This window comes from Tachypleus tridentatus, chromosome 1 (genome assembly GCF_004210375.1).
Source record: "Tachypleus tridentatus isolate NWPU-2018 chromosome 1, ASM421037v1, whole genome shotgun sequence".
Taxonomy (NCBI): Eukaryota; Metazoa; Arthropoda; class Merostomata; order Xiphosura; family Limulidae; genus Tachypleus; species Tachypleus tridentatus.
In genome coordinates, this window is record NC_134825.1 from 116,854,761 (window position 1) to 116,874,724 (window position 19,964).

The 19,964-nt window shown below is 33.4% G+C and overlaps 1 protein-coding gene across 1 annotated transcript; it reads right to left on the reverse strand.

The window, feature by feature from the left end:
* Nucleotides 1-214: 214 nt before the first annotated feature.
* LOC143222290 (plasmanylethanolamine desaturase 1-like) lies at nucleotides 215-18,870 on the reverse strand. Its single transcript, XM_076448614.1, has 6 exons — nucleotides 18,736-18,870; nucleotides 16,646-16,834; nucleotides 15,653-15,770; nucleotides 14,085-14,176; nucleotides 12,468-12,686; nucleotides 215-4,609 (listed from the first exon to the last, which is right to left on the reverse strand). The coding sequence occupies exons 2-6, from the start codon at nucleotides 16,826-16,828 to the stop codon at nucleotides 4,352-4,354; spliced, it is 870 nt and encodes a 289-aa protein (XP_076304729.1). The 5' UTR covers nucleotides 16,829-16,834; nucleotides 18,736-18,870; the 3' UTR covers nucleotides 215-4,351.
* Between the last annotated feature and the right edge of the window lie 1,094 nt (nucleotides 18,871-19,964).

Below are 19,964 nucleotides of genomic sequence, written 5' to 3' on the forward strand. Positions count from 1 at the left end.
TAAGCAAATCTACTGTTAGAAATAATTTGATTTGTTGAAGATTATGGACATCCATGTGATACTTGTGTACTGGGATACTGTTATTGTCCTGACCTCTACAATGAACTCATATAAATGGAATTGAACTGTATGAACGAGAGGAAATGCTTAAGAGTTTGCTAAAGTTTCTTGTATACAAAATTAAATCTTAAAACAAAATCACAGTAAACCAACACACAAAATCATTATTGAATATTATTTCCCTACACAAAATATGGGATACAAGAACACATACATTCAAATAAACTTTTTGTGGTATAAATGTACTCCAATGGTTACTAACTGTAAAACCAACAAAAATAATTTTATGGACTTTACAATATTAATTGTAAAGATAACTTTTGGAAAAACGATTTACAAATGGTATGAATTTAATTGGTGCAAAAGTCATGTACATTACCATAATGAATTTTTCCAAGCTATGACTGTGCACCCATTTGCAATGTTCACTGTTGATGCTGAAACAACCCTATCCTATCTACACCTTTTTGAAAGGTTAATATTTCGCCTGAAATATGACTTAAAATTTTGTTAAGTTCTAAAACTTTTGTAAAAAACACACTATTCACCAACCCTTACATGGTCTCAAAGCTTAGAACCAAGAATACTCAGGTGGAAATTTGTCCAGCTTAAATTCCAGAGCTTAATCTAATGCTGTAAATAAAAGTTCCTAAATAATATTCTCACCAGTAAGTCTTGGTTTGCTCACGTACTGAAGATGCTGAAAGCTAACACATACTGGTCAAAAAAACACTGTGAACTTTAACACATTATCTATACAACAGCTACTAGGAACAATCTTAAAATATAAAGACAACAACAACTGTCACTCTGAGTTTTGTTCACCGATATAATTGTACTATTCATATTTTTCACAAGTTCAAAGCTTATTCAGTCATCAAAAATGAAGACACTTGAATTAAGTTACACAATAATTATCAAAACCTGTCCTTGAGTTATAAATGATAATTTGTTAACTTTTCCTATACAGTTATGTTACTGCTGGCTAAAGGCTGATGGAGTATTTCAATTGCAAAACATGGGTTAATAGGTAGAAAACTATATGTCAAATTTCCACTGTGAAAGTAACATACAACAGTGTAGCTATTACCTGCAATATCCATTTCGTTATTGGGGGATATCGATCAGGATATCTTTGGAAGAGGATTCATACAACAGATGGTTATTGTAAGATAAGTGAACACTTGCTTGTGTTTTAGCACCCATCACCCAAAGTTGACGAGCTCAATCAACATAATTTTAGGTAACTGGAAACTGCCCGACAGCATATGTGGGATATTCTGCTTGGGTATTGTAGATTTTTAAATTTAAAGACACAATTATTAGTTAAACAAGTCAATCATTATCTTCCACAGAGCTGGCTGTGCAGTTATGTCATGACTTCTTCAGATGTTTAATAAAAGAAGAAAGGTGTTATATAAAGCTGTTCCCAACACAAGGTTTGCTTCCTAAACACACATTTTCATAGTTAAAAATAATAATAATCAGCACAAACGTTAAAACTTACACAGATATAAAAAACACAGAAGCTTAGCTGTTACATATAACTACCTGTTTAATAAAGCAGTTCCTAATTCTAGTCTTGAATTTTTCATATAATATTAAATTACACAGATTAGGGCTTACTCTAACCTTTTATACATTAGTATAGAAATATTATTTTTGTATACCTTTCACTTAGTTATTCAACAAGGGTTAAACACTGAACAAACTCTCTAGAAGTGCTTCAACAAACTTAAAGATAATGAAATAAGAACTCACTTAAGCTTACGAAAATTCACTTCTAAAGTTGCTTGGTGCTTTCTTAGAATTTGTTTATTCTCAAAATTCTAACTAACCCATAATAAATACTAGTTAAAAATAACACAACATCAGAAGTCTAGTTCTGAATAACACAATAAACGTCTGTTTTGTAATTATACAAAATTAGTTTACTGGCATGGCCTGCTGCATAATATGCATGCGACTCGTAATCTGAGGGTCGCAGGTTCACATCCCCATTGCACCAAACATGCTCACCCTGCCAGCCGTGGGGGTGTTCTAATGTGATGGTCAATCCCACTATTCATTGGTAAAAGAGTTGGTGGTTGGTGGTGATGACTAGCTGCCTTCCCTCTCGTCTTACACTGTTAACTTAGGGACGGCTAGCACAGATAGCCCTCGAGTAACTTTGTGCGAAAAGGCAAAACAAACAAACAAGTTTACCCTCATGTTTTCTTTAACAGCTGAACAATTAACCAAAACAGTTTTTTATACATTGTTTTGTTGTTATTAATGAAAACTTAGATTTTTATGAACCCTATAAACCATAATTAACACACTTAAGACTATCTTTCAATGTAATAACATTAATTATTGACCACTACAAGAAACAAAGGTTCTACAGATCCATGTACAAAAAGAACAGATATTAATAAATGATTTTAATGCATCAAAGTTAGACCCTGAGATGTCAAAGATTAGTAGCAGTATGCGTTATAAAACATTTTATTTCAATTATGATAAATACCGATCATGTGTCAGGAAACACTTCCAATTATAATTACAAAATTAAAACTACATTATTACAAACTTTCATATTGCACATTATCAGAAAGTTATTTCAATTTTCTTACAGCTTTTAGCTGTTCACTGTGTTGGTAAAATATCATGTCTGAACTTTATATAATGCATACTAGCACTAAGCTATCAGAAACTATGTTTTTATCTTGTCACTTCAGTAGCACACCAACTTATCATTTGGTACGAACAATAGAGAAAAATTATTTATGTTATCCACTAAATAATTCTATTGTACATGACAGAAATCACCCAATTTTCCAAAAAAAAAAATAATTTTGTTCAGTATTCATTCTTCAATGTTGCCACCAGAAAATTATGTGGAGATTCCCAAAAGAACATTCAAGACTCGTTTTTTTTCTAGCAATAGTATACTGGTGAAAATAGACTAACAAAAGAAAGTCACAGCAAGTTTGTAGAAATGCCTTACAAGTTACTTGTAAACATTCACAGAAAGTACTGATTTATCTTCAGTTCAGCATTTCTCTGGGCCACTCTGTATGTGCAACAATGATCCAATAACCATAATGACTTATTAAATAAGATCAAATCAGGCCTCACAGCAGACTGCTGAAAAATATAAAGTTACCTCTTCCTAAAAATAGAGAGCAAACTGGTTTCACAAACTATAATATAGCAAAATACATACATCTTATAGCTGACACATAATAAAAGAAAATTTCTAGGCTCTTCTGTTAAAGTCCTCAATAATAAATCCATTACTTTGCAGGTAATGACAGAGATTCTATCAGGCAAGTTCTGATAATGAAATTCAAATTATCCCTCTCTCAATCACACACAAATTATGTGGAAGTGTTACATTTCCACAGAACTGTAGGTAACAATATTAACACTAACATTAAACACTTTGTAGCTGTTTCATTTTTAGCACAGAACTACAATATGGGTGATCTGCACACCATGTCTACCATGACAAATCGAATCTAAGTTTTAGAGTTATAAATAGCAACAGTATGTAGAAAAGTGAACAACGTTTTGACCTTCTTTGGTCATTGTCAGGTTCACAAGGAAAGAAAGAAATAACTGACCGATAGCTGACCACACGTTTGAAGGTGGCTGTGTAATTGAGTGTAGGAATGTAGAGGGCGTGCTTAGATGTTGCATTATATTTATTAGAATGAGGTCAAAACGTTCGCTCCTTTACTCGTGCTTTCTCTACCCATACCAGCCGTTTTTACATATACATGTCATTCAATTTGTTAACTTTATAAATCATAACAGAAACAAAAATTATATAAAATCAGAGTGGTTTGTTTGTAGTGAAGTACAATGGATTATCTGTGCTCTAATCACGACAGGAATCAAAAACTGGTTTATGGCACTGCAAGTCTGCAGACATGCCACTGAGAGCCAGATCAGGGTGGATGGCCATTCTAAACTAACTATTACAAAAAGTGAAGAACAAATAATTAATCTTTTCCTGAACTACTTTTACAAAAGGTGCTTTTAATACCAATTAAAATATAAAATTTGTAATTGCACACACAACACCAAAGTCTACCACCAATATACATTGTTTTTTTGCCCCAATCTATTCCTGATCTTCTGTTTTTTATTTTAATATCAAAACGGGGCAATATAAAGATGCGTTACATACAAAATTTTGTATTCCATTACAGAGTTTTGTTCCATAATAAAGATGCGTTACATACAAAACTTTGTATTCCATTACAGAGATTTGTTCCTTCTGCACTGACCTAGGTCCCACTTTTCATTCAGATTTTTGAGCCCATCTCATGTCATCCATTCTGGGTTTGCAGCCAGTCACAGCTTCAATTATTTTCTCACAAGTTTCCCAAAAGTGCAGTTTCTCGAGGGGATAATTTAACCAGCCAGTTGTGATGCAGAAATAGGTCTCATGAGGTGCCACGTGGTGGATACGGTGGTGACGCTGAGGGAGAACAACGAGAAAGTTTGGAGCAGGGTCACCCAACGGAAGTCCAAAATAAGTGTGGGACCACTTGTGAATCTGAAAGAACATTTGTGGATGTTTCAGAAATAATTTAGAACAAAGTGTGTTTTTTTTTTGGTGGCAGTGGTGGTGGGGGTCACACATTCCTGCTATGCCAGCAAAACAATTTTAAAATAAATTACATAGCAGTGGTGTAAGAGTTAGACTTCAACCTTTCTTCAACTAAAAATGAATTTGGTATCAAGTAATCTTAACTCTGAGATACTGTGTTTCCATATTGAGTTTGCATTCTTGATATCAACAAAACATAAAACTCAAAATGTTTTAATTTTTTCTTTATATGTTTTAGAGTATGTGTCACTTACCCATAATTCTCCACTTACCCATTTTTTCATTGACTTGTGTTGCTTTTGCACTATAATTTAAATTTGAATCAATGTTGCAGTGATGATGAAAACTTGGTTATGGGTGAAAATATATTAAAAATATGCACCTGTTTGGAATTCATTTTAATTTTACATGTATAAAACTCAAATGAGATAGTTTTACTTCTGAGATTCTTTACAGTTGGTGTCTGTGACTTGTTGCAGGTAACTTTCAACAATAAACAAACAGCACACATTTCACATGTTTCAAAATATTATACTACAAAAATTCAAACATATCTACAAATGTTTGTTACACTATTGGTTATCACAGTTCTATCCAGAGCTCTAAGTAATTTTTTTTTGTTTAACTTCAGACAGGTTAGTTCAGTTATATCGAACACAATTTAACAAATAAATTATTTTCCCTGGTCTGTTATGTAATGGATTCACTAATGTGTATTTATTTTAATATCAATGTTTGTTTCATTTTAATATATATTTAGAAAAGAATGTACTGTATATTGTTAAATATGTATTGTGTAAGTCCTGCCTGCTCTCTAAATTTGTAGAAGATTCTTGAGAGTAAGAATCAACAATATGTGTTTTACAGAAGCACTAGCATATCTTCGAATATTTTGAACCAACTGAACTTTTCCTAAAGATGATAAATTGACAAGCCAAATAGTTTAAGGATACTGTTTGGTCGCTAAGTCAGTATACTGTAAGCTTCAGAAGCTATACTTTTGTGCCATGTGCTTATTAATAAAAAAACTACAAAAATTTAACCAGGAATGTTTAAAGATTTTGAACATTACAAATTTCAGTGAAGTAACTTTGGATGCTATTATTTCTAGAAGGACATTAGATATTGTTGCTGTGAAAAACAAACTTGAGTGAAGAATAGAGTTAGCTAGAATTTCCATCAAGTGAAGTGTAAACAACATAAAAGCAGTTTGGACCTCATGAACCATCAATAAAATATTCACTTCCAGACCATACAGAAGAGTCAGTACTGTTTGTAAGTTTGTAAAACTTTTGTATAAAATCATTACTTGTAATAACTGCTATTATCAATTGTATTGTGGTTTATATATTAAAATATATTTGTGTTAAGAAGAGAAATTATGTGTATCAATTTTGTTGGCAAATATCAAACATTTTAAACACATATTGATATTCAATTGACTTTCAAATTCAATTTCAAATTTTTGGCTATGTGAAATTGTAATGCATAACATAAGTAACAATAACTTAGAGACTGGTCCAGGGTAAATTACAACATGTAACAGTTATTGCAATACAAACTGTGATAATTTTACTTTAAAATAATCACTATAACTGTTTGTTACCAGTTTTAATCCAGACCTTTATATAATTGTCTATTTTTTGTTAAAATTCACACAGATTGGTTCAATTACTTTAGAATGCAACTGACAAGACAAATTATTCTTCTACACTCTGTTATTACAATACAATCTGTGATAATTTCACTAATCAAAAACTGCTGCTATATGATCTTTATGGCTAAATTTACAAACACGCATCTTTATAGCTTGCCCAAGGCTCAGAACATTTCACAGACTACAAAATATTATGATGCAATAATACTCATAACAGACAAAAACTTAGAAGGTTCTAGTTACATGATACAACAATGTGACAGTCGCCAATCCATAACTATTGAACTATATAACATATGATTCGTAAACAGTTACATAAACAAACCTGCAATAGACTGTAAAATAATTTAATTTAACATTCACACTTTTCTTCAACCATCTAAGTCATAACATCTGCATTAAACCTAAATAGTTGTATATATATAACTCAAAGTAAGAACTGGTAAAAAAAATCCAGAAGAAAGTACCAAACTCGAATTTCTATTGCAGGAAGATGATAAAAAGATAGCTAAGACGAGTAGGAGTGGATCCAGAACACAAAAAACTTACTGGATTCAAGGGAAATGAGTGGAGTGGATCAGAATTATGGGAAATCTGGATCTGAAGGACATTCGGACATAGAGCTTTCTTCTTGTACTCTTTGCTCTTAAAATTCAGACAAAAGGTAGTAATAATGATAAACTGTGTCTGTGGAACCAACGATGGGATATGAAAGGTGGATAAATAAGGAGAAATACAGTACCACATTCTGCTCATGCAGTAGAAGATTCTTAGGGAGAACAGCCCAGTCATATATTATGGGTGAACATACTCCAGGACTTGAAGCTCCTCCAAAAAAGATCAGTGAGTCACACAATCAGTGAAATTAGTAGGTTCATATGGAGACTCAAGAAGTCCAAAGGATGGACTCAGTAATACATTTACAAATATAACAAGAACATATTAAAATCACAAATGATCTCCATCCTGGCTGGAGCTGAGACATCTGGTGATAACAGGTGTGTCATCTCTAATATCTTTAGTGTGTGCAAGGACATACATAGTGTTGGGAAGGGTTCTCACTAATGTATCATTAACCACCAGAGAATATACTCTGTCTACTTCTAAATAACAACACCTTCTCATGAAGGACCAAAACTGAAGGTGGGTGGGAAGTAGGTAAGAACAAACAGAGTTATAAGTAAACACAAGAGTCCTGACTGGACGAAGCCATATCAATATAGTCTTCCTTTATAAAGTAACTGTATCTAATTCAATGCATCGCTTTTAAATCTGTTTCAAAATTATAATCAAAGATACCCTTGATATGGTTAACAACAGGTGTTGGACAAAACTTACATACCATGGATTACTTTTAGCCTGATGAATAACACTGGCAGCAAACAAAATCTAAAAGCTAAAGAAAGAACAAAACTGAAGAACAACATTCAGACCTAAAAAGAGTTCTCTGAAGGTTACCAAGACTGGGAATCCAGACTAATGACCAAGTGACAAAACTTATGACATGTAACCTAAAGTTGACACTAAGATGTTCTGAAACATTATGATAAACATGACAGATCAGAGACAAAAGCCTATTCATTAACGTGGACGGAACGTGACCAGTGGAGTGATATCCATCATAAAATATAAACCACCTATGTAAAGAACATTGCCATGTGGTACAGGATGGGTCCCCATAAGGGTTTTATTAAGGAAGACAGAAAATGAAGAAACACACAAAATCACATTGTCATTCTTGTAACCTACAGAATGCACAGCTATAGGAAATTAAAAGTACAAATCTAACGTGAAAAAGTACAGATACGAATCCATAAAGTACATGTTATAATGTCACTCAAACATTAGTTGTCAGTGTCATTCGTAACCATTGCTCCATACTGCTACATCAGTGATGTGAGCTTAAAAGTGTCCAGAAATACTGTGAGAGTTGATGTATTATTGTTGCTATGTTCATCTTTAGATATATCTGCTAGTCAATACTGAAACACAAAGATCGTGCATATTAGCTGTCACAGTATTATAAATATTAAAGCATATATGAAGATGCAGATTTCATAATACATGACTACAAGATTGACAGCTACTGAGATTCTCAGCTTTTGTAATGGCATATTATGAATACACAAATATCATACTCAATTTTATATATGACTTTTGTTCTTTTCATATATTGTTCAAATATTATGGTAGTGCAGGTATGTACTTAGTACTAAAGTACAGACCATTTTCTTTAATAAACGGCTGATTTTTGGTTAGAACTGGTAACGATACCCATGACATACACATTTCAAAAATCTTCACATTGACTTGCTTGGAGATACTGTGGCACTGAAACTATGAAAGCAATACTTACTGTTTTCTTTAATAGTAATTTATTGTTCATTAAATTTTAGGACTAAAAATGGACCTTATGGGGGCCAATCTTTTTACAGGATGTAACATAAAAATTCATGCATATCAGTTGGACAAACCATTTTGTTTGTGTGGATGAAGAGAAATTCATCATAAGATACAAACAACTTACGTAGATCCCTAAAAGTGATATAGTTCATGCAACATATAAATGAACTGTCTTGACAAAACACAGAAAATGTTCTTCAAAATGACAATCTAGGGGCAGTTTGGATAGATGACAAAATATGAGAAAAAAAGGTACTGACCACTTCCCACAATCCAAAACTGGTAAGAAGGTTCTATTTGGATAAAAGTACACAGCTCACTCACAAAACTAGTATGAGAAATATGAAAAACAGGTGATTTCTGTTGCACCTGAAGATTGCAGCCCTGTAGCCTGCAACAGAAGTCATAATCCTGAAGTCATTAGATGTAAACGGAGGTCATCTGTTAGAAAAGAAACAATATTCTGGATTACAAAGGCACTAACTCCAAAAATTAAACCAATGGAATTGGTATTCTATCATAGAAGAGGGTTTACCAGAATGGAAAAATAATTAAGCTACCTGAGTATAGAAGCTTCCTTCTCTAACAAAGTATTACAAAAAGCCAACCATGAACTCATTGACAACATACTTTACTGAGGAGGATGTTCCAATAAGTTATTAAATAGTATCTCTCTGAAAGAGACAGCAGAAGAGTGGAAATCACAGTAGAACAGGCCAACATGGCACAATGAGGACTCAATAATTGGACCTACTGATCATGGCCAATACCTTAAGATGATGATGAAGGGTGAGGTATTCTTCCAAGTGGCCCGGCATGGCCAAGCTCGTTAAGTCGTGCAACTCGTAATTTGAGGGTCAAGTTCACATCTGTGTCGCACCAAACATGCTCGCCCTCCCAGCCGTGGGGCATTATAATGTGATGGTCATTCCCACTATTCATTGGTAAAAGAGTAGCCCAAGAGTTGGCAGTGGGTGGTGATAACTAGCTGCATTCCCTCTAGTCATACACTACTAAATTAGGGACGGCTAGCACAGATAGCCCTCGAGTAGCTTTGTGCGAAATTCCAAAACAGACAAATTCTTCCAAGACCAGCTTTGACAAGTCACTGCTGGATTCTCATGTGAAAGCCAGTAAATGATTTACCACTGCTGCAAATTCATCAAATACAAGAAACCCAAATCAAAAGCACCCAATGAAATGCTGAAGAGTATACGGTCCATCTGTTGTCAGTTGTGAGATAAAGTTCCACCCTGCTTGTTAATTTACAACAATCAAATTGTATCTCAGTACTAAAGTACAGCAGTATTGTAATAAGTGCAGCAATTACTGAAATGCATGTTCATCTGCCCAAAGCTCCACTAGAATTATGTAAGAACAAGATGTCTGAGAAGACCTAAGATCCAAGAAATATTCTAAAAACACACCACTCCAGTCCTGAAAATTGGCACCCATTAAAAGGTTCAGATCTCAAGGATAGGGAAGTAAAGGTGACCAACAAAGATAAACTCACAAATAAGACATACCAGGAGGTAATCAATGGTAGCAGGTAAAAAAAATCTAAGAGGCAAGAGGTCTGAAAATAGACTGCACTGAAAATCAAAGTCTGAGTGAACGTGTCTCACATAGGTTAACCCATGGAAGCTACTTCAGAAGGAGAAATTATCTTTCCTAACCAGAGAAACAGTATGTACACCAAATATTCTAGGGATTGCAAAACCAAAGCTGAGGTGACGAGTCCCTTGACGATTCTTAATCCAAAATTCCAGATGTGTTAGATACTGTGTAAGCAGAAGAACAGAAAAACATTTAAGCTGCCTGAAAAAAAAAAGGCCAGCTTTCTAACACAAAGGACCACATAACAACCACGAACCTGTAGAAAACAAATTTCATTGTGAAAGACACACCAAAAGAAGAAACAGAGTAGGGTCTCTATGATACAAGTAACAGAACAGTGAAGCCAACAAATGGATGAAAACCAAAACTAGAGACAGCTGAGAATACTCCAATCATCAATTTAATACTGAAAAGGAATACTGACTAATGACTACGTGTCAAAAACCAGCCAATGCTTTCACTAAATGTGTGAAAATAGAGGGAGCTGAAGCCAGTTCCTAATAGGGTAAACCAGTCCTTCATATTAAAAGTGAAACAAATGGTGCAATATGAGTGAACCAGATCATTAAAATGTCTCTTTCATCATCCAAAAACCTTGATGAAGGAACTTTAAATAGGTTTTCTTAGTTTCTGTATTGCAAGGAGGACTGTCTATATAACAACTCAGATGGAAATATTTTACCATCAATCTATGACTTACTGTTTACTTTGGCACTATAAAATTAATAAAACCCTCAGGAAAGAGGATGTATCTGAACAAAGTAAACAAATTAAGATTCCCTATCAAGCACAATCACAATGTATCTTCAAATACATGTTGTTAGCCACACTATTAGAATTCTGACTAATAAAAGATTGGACTAATTTTTTACAACAACACTAGCTTAGATTCTAATTTTGAAAGGTTCATATCTGATTATGGTCTATTTACTAAGAAGTACAGTGTGTTGCTGATTCAAAGATTTTCTCTTTTTAAAGTGATACATATACCGTTAAATTTTATCCCAAAGATGTTCAAGTTGATTTTTGAAAAAAACTGATTACGGTAGTCGTGGAAGATAGAGATGAAGTAATTGTGGTAGTTAGTGAAGATACCTCAAGCAGCTGTTATGCTCTTTAAACAATTTTAGGAACAAACAAGTATAGTGCTATGTTAAACTATCATCTTGGAAGACCTCTAACCCATCAGAGTGGAAAGGTAGCAGCACCATGAAATAAACAAGCTCAGTATAAAGGGTTCAAATACATGCTGGATATTATTCATTCTTCTGTAGTAAGACTGCTCTATTGGAACAACACAAACAAAACCATGTGTCCGTTTTCTTTCATATTTTATTCACATAACTGAATAATACAACACCTAACTCTTCAGAGGATAATGTTACAAATTTTGGGTCACTGAATGTCCACGGAATATGCTCACACCATCACAAAACTCACACTTACTCTCTGAATTTGATGCAAGAAGCAACAAAACTGGATGTTGGTTGTCATACTAGTATTTGTGTTTTGGTTGTAAACAGTCAATTTTTGGCCACTGTTAAAGTAATTTAAAAACCGAGACAGTCAAATATCTATTAAACTTGCCTAATGATCTCTTTCCTCGCCAGTCATCAGCGCTTCCTGACCACAGTTTTTCCTAACCTGAGAATTCTTTTTGATTAACATTGCTGATATACTTTGAGAGCAAATGAGCACCCACTATCATGACCTCTTGAAGGACAAAAAGGTGACTTCTCCTTTTCAACAGTGTTAAATCATAAGGGCTAGTAGCTGAGTGTCAAGGATAAGGCAAATAAACTGACCCAACCAGTGAAATAAAACATTATTTCCAAAACATAGCTCTTAAATTGTGAAATAAACAATAAATAACACCTAACTGTTAATTATTGTAAGGAAATCTATCACACAATAATGTTTACTTTCACACATTTTTCAAAATAACTACTGCTCTTCAGTTCTAAATGGAATGCAATCTCACGGCTTTCCTTGTAAAACAACTCTATCTTCTTAACAAAAGAAAAGTCAGAATGTTAATGTATGAATATAATAGAATGTATATTAAACTGGTACTGGTCTAGGTATTTTATAAATAAAACAAAACACAAGACTGTACCTTAAACTTACCTGGTTGGTCAAAGCAATAAATAAAGCTAGTAGAAATAGGTAGCAGTTCCAGTTGTAGAGTTCTTGAATTTTGTCAACTGGATAAGAAAAGAACTGATAGCTCATATATGTCAGAGAAGGTATTGTAACCATAAAGTTGTCTCCATTAGTTTCAATAAAGTCGTGACGAGTTATTGACGTTGGATCAATGTGGTGCTCTCTGAAAGGTCTGATAAATGCCTGAAACATGATCAAATTCAGTATCTTCATTGTGCACGTGATTTTTGTGTGTTTTATTCTAATATGTAAGTTTAGCTTGTTTAAAACTTTAAACTATTGTTTTAATGGTTTTTAGGTAACATAAGCCAAAAATAACTGATTGGATTAGCCAGTAACATATTCTATATGGAATTTATGAAATTTACATAAAGAAACCACAAAAACACTACACATTATTTTTGAAAATTACAAATGAACCTATTTTTCACTACAGGTGTTCTGAAAAATTAAAGAGTTTTAAGATGACCTACATCAGGAGAAAAGGAGAAACATATTTTCTTTCTTTCTTTGTTGAGTTTCACATAAAGCCACTCAAGAGTTATCTATCTGGCTGTCCCTGATTTTGAAGTTATAGATTGGAGGGAAGACAACTATTCAACACCACTGACCATCAGCTTATGGGTTAACTTTTATTATTGAATAACAAGATTAACCATCATGTTATAATTTCCACACGGTTGTTGGGATTTGGTCCCACAACCCACTTACTGAAAATCAAGCACCTTGGCTATCAGGCCATGAAATATATGTAGAGCACAGTTTAAACAATGAAAGTTGGTAAGATATTGGAAAACCAACAGGTCTTTTAAATTATAAAAACATCTTCAGTTAACATGTTTTATAACAATACAAAGAACAGATCAACATGCTGACAACATAGTTTAACCTGTTGACTGCCAAGTATTTCAGCTGCTACAATACAATTCTAATGCTTCTTCATTTTGTAAATTTTTCGTGACGCCATTTTGGATCGAAAGTGAAACACTTTGTAAGTAGGTAAAATACATGTATGGTGCTGACATCTAGCGTTGAAGTTAGGTATTATTGAGAATGAATTAACTCGTCCGTGGCAGTGTGTTACCGATCAGCTTGGACGAGTTATCTCGCTCACGGTACTGAACAGGTTAATGACATCACACAAGTCAACATGCATTTACTCAGCACTGGAGGAAATGAAACCACATTCAGTAAAAGCAGTGCTGCTTTAACTTTAATGTAATGTTGAATTTTATTACCTTCAAAGAGTCTCAATGAAATAAATGAGAGATATTACGAATGTTTTTTTGTGCACTAAAAAGAAACTAAAAACTGAAAAAAATATCAAATACGATCAAAGTTGTTCTCCGTGGCCAACAAATAGTTTATCAAACAACTACTACGACAATTTACAAAATACTTTCCTCAACCAAACAAAACTGATTGTGGCTTTTTTTTATTGTGTTAAAAAAGAAAAACCAAATCTTTTGGTCACATGGGGTCATCATCTGGTGGAGTTCATAACTTCTGCTGAAGGTAATTCCATCACTTGTAATTAAAACAAATGACAAAATAACTTAAGTTATATATTCAAACACATACCTTTCCAATTACTGGAAGCTGCACAGATCCCCAGGTATCAGCTGCCCAGTGTACTAGTCCACTCAAGAAATCTGCAGTTATGATACCACTCACTGTAAACAAAACTATTAAGAGTCACATATTTGGTAGCATATGGAACAATGAAACATGAATATATTTTTAATTTTTGTTTAATATATTATTTCTTTATAATAATATAGACGATTTGATGATTTAGATTTTAAACACAGGTCACAGTTCTCAGCATTATTAACCACATCACAGTTCTCAGCATTCTTAAACACGCGTCACAGTTGCCAGCATTCTTAAACACGCGTCACAGTTGCCAGCATTCTTAAACACGCGTCACAGTTACCAGCATTATTAAACACGCATCACAGTTGTCAGCATTATTAAACACGCGTCACAGTTGCCAGCATTATTAAACACGCATCACAGTTCACAGCATTCTTAAACACCCGTCACAGTTGTCAGCATTGTTAAACATGCGTAACAGTTGTCAGCATTCTTAAACACGCATCACAGTTGCAAGCATTATTAAACACGCGTCACAGTTGCCAGCATTATTAAACACGCGTCACAGTTGCCAGCATTATTAAACACGCGTCACAGTTGCCAGCATTATTAAACACGCATCACAGTTGCCAGCATTATTAAACACGCGTCACAGTTGTCAGCATTATTAAACACGCGTCACAGTTGTCAGCATTATTAAACACGCATCACAGTTGTCAGGTTATTAAACACGCATCACAGTTGTCAGCATTATTAAACACACGCCACTGTTGTCAGCATTATTATACACGCCACAGTTCTCAGCATTTTATTAAACACGCCACAGTTGTCAGCATTATTAAACATGCGCCACAGTTGTCAGCATTATTAAACACACATCACAGTTCTCAGCATTATTAAGTGTACCAAGGCTCAGAAATCTAAATTACACAACATAAAAAAACAAATTAATTCCATCATCAAACGCACTTTTCAACTGTGTCGATAACAGCAGACGAATTTAACATTTGAGCCATCTGTGACCAATATACTAGAAAATTAATATTTAGTTAAAAATATTTCATGAGATGAATAATTAATTCAAGATACAGTAATGGCAACTTATACATGACACAAGGTTTTATTTAATTATTACAATGTTTTGACCAATAGCATCACAATGTTTTTATTAATGTAACTGCTACATGATTGTAACCATAATTATTCAAATAAGAACTTGTATACCGTAAAAGTTTTCATATTGAATTGAATATTGGACAATTATTGATTTCATTTCTTACAATAGCAATATGTTTTTAGAACACATTATTGTAGATTATATCAATCTATTTTGGATTTTTGAAAAAAAAAAAAAAAAGAAAGAGCACCATAGCCAAGTTCCACATCAGCTGTTTAAATAAACATGTTAAAATTTTCCAAAGCAATTTTTATTCAAATGTATTTTTTTTCCAAAGTAAGCCACATTTTTTTCTTTTTTAAATACATTTACTTACTTATTTTCAAATGAATGTAACAGATTTTACAGAAGCTATGAAGGGATGTCACATACTTACAAGCAGCTATCAAGACATAGCTCCATTTACTTGGTTGAAAATAGTAGAGCAGATAAGAGAAGTTTATAATAATCAACAACACACAACTCACAACTGAAATTATTTCCTGAGTCTTTTCCTGAAAAGAGTCGATCATCAAACAATGAAAATCTTTCAACTGAGATATATTTTTACAACATTTTAACTACAATAAAGTTTATCAGTCACGAAATTAACAGATAATTATTTTAACATTCTTTGACAGGTTATTTAGACAGAGTATTCATGACTAAACTAAGTTAAAATGGACAGCAGTTGCATGTTATAGTGTGTTTTTCTTTTAGCAAAGCCACAAAGGCTATCTGCTCAGCCCACCGAGGGGAATCGAACCCCTGATTTTAGCGTTGTAAATTCGGAGACATACTTTTGTACTAGCGAGGGGCTGCATGTTATAGAAACACAAGAATCATTAAACTCAATAAAACCTTCACTCATTAGCTCAATTAAAGGGGAGGGACCTGTGATTACCATTGGTTGAATCTACAGGAAGTCTTTCCACCAATCAGAAACAAGGATAAATCAACCAATCATATCATGCTCTCCACTATCCATCAGAATGCTATAAAGACCAATTACACCACTACACACATTGACCAGAAAAACAGAGGAAGATATCTGGGAAATCACTTATAGAAAGACCTTCAAGATATTATTTATATGCAGTTCTTTAGAGAATCATTATACATATACAGGTTATTGGAAAAGCATTTATACACTTACATATTATTCCTACAACAACCCTCAGCAAACAACTATACAAGAATCTTTGGAAAGTACTCTGAACATGAATCCAATCCACATCATTTGTGGAAAATGTTTTTATAATTCCATTTGCAGGATGGATAGAAAGAATGAAAATATCTGTGCTACATCTGAGAAAACTGAAGTTAGTTTACACAAAAAATTAATTATTTAGAGACCAAATTTTCAAAATCCCCAAAATATAAACATTACAAAATAGCAACCTTTAGTGTAATAGCTAGCAAGTTCTTTAGCTCCTGCATGGTTTGGTCCCCACCTGGGAATTACACTACTCTCCTGAAGCGTATCAGAATTACTGTTTGGGTCATCTTCTGGCATTGAGTTTTCCCAGATCTGTTTCTCGGACTTCACAGGCTGTATTAATTTACAGTTCATAGTGTACTGAAAGAGTTGAAATTAACATATAAATTAATAATTAAACATACATTTGAAATATATTCTAGGTTTAAACATTGACCAAAAAAATTCTTACTTCTTAGTACAGCTTTAAACCAAAACTTCCATTCACTAATGAACCCAATGTATAAGCAAGTTTGTTTATAACACCACAACCATAGTGACAAAATCAGTATTTAAGTCCACATAATGTAGCTCTACATGCTGTCATTTTTAAACACGAGACTTTGCACCTAATGGAAAGACATTTTAATTTTATGACATATTTTACTTTAATTTTAACAAGCAGGTTGAAGATAACACTGCTGTAATAAAACTAACTTACTCGTATATAGAATATTGGTTAGGGTTAAGTTAGGGTGTGGTACAATGTTATTCCAATCAACCAGCAACACTAAACTTTGCATATTGGTTAGGGTTAAGTTAGGGTGTGGTGCAATGTTATTCCAATCAACTGGTAACACTAAACTTTGCATATTGGTTAGGGTTAAGTTAGGGTGTGGTACAATGTTATTCCAATCAATTGGTAACACTCAACTTTGCCACCTAAAAGTTTGCTCAGTTTTCATTACTGTGAAGGTTACAATGACAACCATGATATAATCTGTCATTAATAATCTAATTACAAGAATATTAGAGAAGTGCAAATAATGCATTTACATAGAATCCACCCTATCACAAAAAACTGTAGAAAAATTCATGCCTTTCTATGTGACCTCAGATTGACCAACATTAGCAATGGCCATGTCATCTCCTTCCTACTTCCTTGTTTAGCCACTGATTCTATAAGTGTCAGCAAACTGTTAATGATAGTTTAGATATAATGTACTGAAGTCTATAGTACCCAACATGGCTTACAGATCTATCTACTGTATGCAAAACATTTCTTTATAGCCCAATTATTAATATATATATATAGTTATACATCCTAATTTCAGTTTTTACACACTGTAAACTTTAAAGCTCCAATAAACATCCCTGTGTTTTCACTGACTGCTGATTTTAAAGCTTTCACCAAAGTTATTAGGATATCAATCAACTTTCATACCTACTTTGTATCTTTATATAAGTTTGGGATTTTAAAGGTTTTATATATGATTAATCACAATGTTCAAAAGTGTGTAATATTATACTGATTTTGTGATCATACACCTACTTTTTTTTGTTTTGTTTTGATTCTTTCTAACATATTCTTGTGTTAAATGGTAGTGTAAAGTTTGAAGTTGCGTTGTTTGAAACATTCCAGGCCTGGTATTTTCAAACTGCAACCATATTGTTCAATACTTCTGAAATTTCTTATAAATACATTTTACAGAATTCATATATTAACATTTTGAACATAGAATAAAAATGTTTTACAAAGAATCTCTGTGTGCACATAGTTAATGATGGACACCACTGTTAAAGTAAGAAACAGTGAAAACGTTTAGTAACATATTCACACCAGAAACAGTAGCAAAACAACTTTCAAATTTTGATCACGTGTATTTTTCAAATCAGTAGAGAAAATATTTATAATCACGTTAATACATAAAAACTCAGAATATTACAGTCAATACACTAAAAAATACAAAACCAAAACACTAAGATCCAAGACAAATACTATTAATATCCTGTACTAATTAAATGTATTGCAATAAGACATCCATAGCACGTAATTTCAACTTTATCTCCTCAGTCATACTTAGTTTTAGGCCTAAACCCGTATACATGTTTCATATTCTTGCTCGCTTTAGGTGAGAGTTAAACAACATTTTATATAATTATATAATGTTATAAAACATTGGATTCTTAAACAAGATATATATAAACATGTATGTAAAATAAAGACTTCTCAAATAAATCCACATGTTCAGTAACAGTACTTTCGTTAACATATCAAGTACCTTTCTGTCAGCAAAATGGCTTTAAATCGATTTATTCTGATGTAATGTTATATCGTGATAACAAACCCAACCGTTGGTAAAACGTACTATCGTATTATTGGAATTTCATGGCCAAGCGTGTTCAATTGGACTCGGCATTTTATAAATAAAATAATTCAAAAGTGTCTACCTAACGAAGAAATGCACTACAAAGTTGGTATCCAAAGTGAGGTTATTTAGAAAAAAATTAAAAATAAATCTGTCTAAATTTCGAGATAACAATTTGATTACAAAACGAAATCCACACCTTGCTAGAGATAATGAAACTATAACAAAAGAAACAGGCCAAGAAGAAAGAGAGAGAGAATAAAAAGAAGACTGAAGTATTCAGAAAATAAATCAATAAATGAAAAAAATCAAACCATTCACACTTCTTTCTGTATCTGCCAAAGAATTCCAACTTTAAATAGTATTTATTACAAAATATGAAATAGAGGAACCCACTGCTATACACATGTAATTGTATGATCTACCTGGATCACATGGCCCGGCATGGCCAAGCGCGTTAAGGCGTGCGACTCGTAATCTGAGGGTCGCCGGTTCGCATCCGCATCGCGCCAAACATGCTCGCCCTCCCAGCCGTGGGGGCGTTATAATGTGACGATCAATCCCACTATTCGTTGATAAAAGAGTTGGCGGTGGGTGGTGATGACTAGCTGCCTTCCCTCCAGTCTTACACTGCTAAATTAGGGACGGCTAGCACAGATAGCCCTCGAGTAGCTTTGTGCGAAATTCCAAAACAAACAAAAAAATACCTGGATCACTCTAGCTGTGTCAAAATCAGGGGTTCGATTCCCCTCGGTGAGTGGAGCAGATAGCCCGATGTGGCTTTGCTATAAGAAAAACACACTAGCTGTGTCAAATTTAGCTATAGTTCAACGACAATACCCAATTTAGAAGACAATGGCTATAATGAAAAACTACCATGAAGTGTATATGAGTCTTAGCCGTAAGTAATTTCCAGAGTGGAAAGGTGGATTATTGAACAACAAGATATACATGTCAAGACTAGAAATAAACGGCCTTATAACACCAATATGTTGATTTTTATTTAATTATACACTCAACATTTCGATTTAGAGTTTCTTCAGAAGCGTTTACTAAACACAAAACTGCAACTGCCCAGTTAAAGGGCTAATTTTAATAACTTTAATTTAACTTCCGTATGAGAGTCGTAACAATTAACTAAG

Excerpts from the sequence above, each read along its gene's own strand:
- LOC143222290 (XM_076448614.1), bottom strand. The coding sequence starts at position 16,828 with ATGAACTGTAAATTAATACAGCCTGTGAAGTCCGAGAAACAGATCTGG. Across the intron at positions 15,771-16,645 it reads ACACTAAAGGTTGCTATTTT|GAAAAGACTCAGGAAATAAT; the intron begins GTAATGTTTATA and ends GACTCTTTTCAG. Across the intron at positions 4,610-12,467 it reads TTATTGCTTTGACCAACCAG|ATTCACAAGTGGTCCCACAC; the intron begins GTAAGTTTAAGG and ends ATGTTCTTTCAG.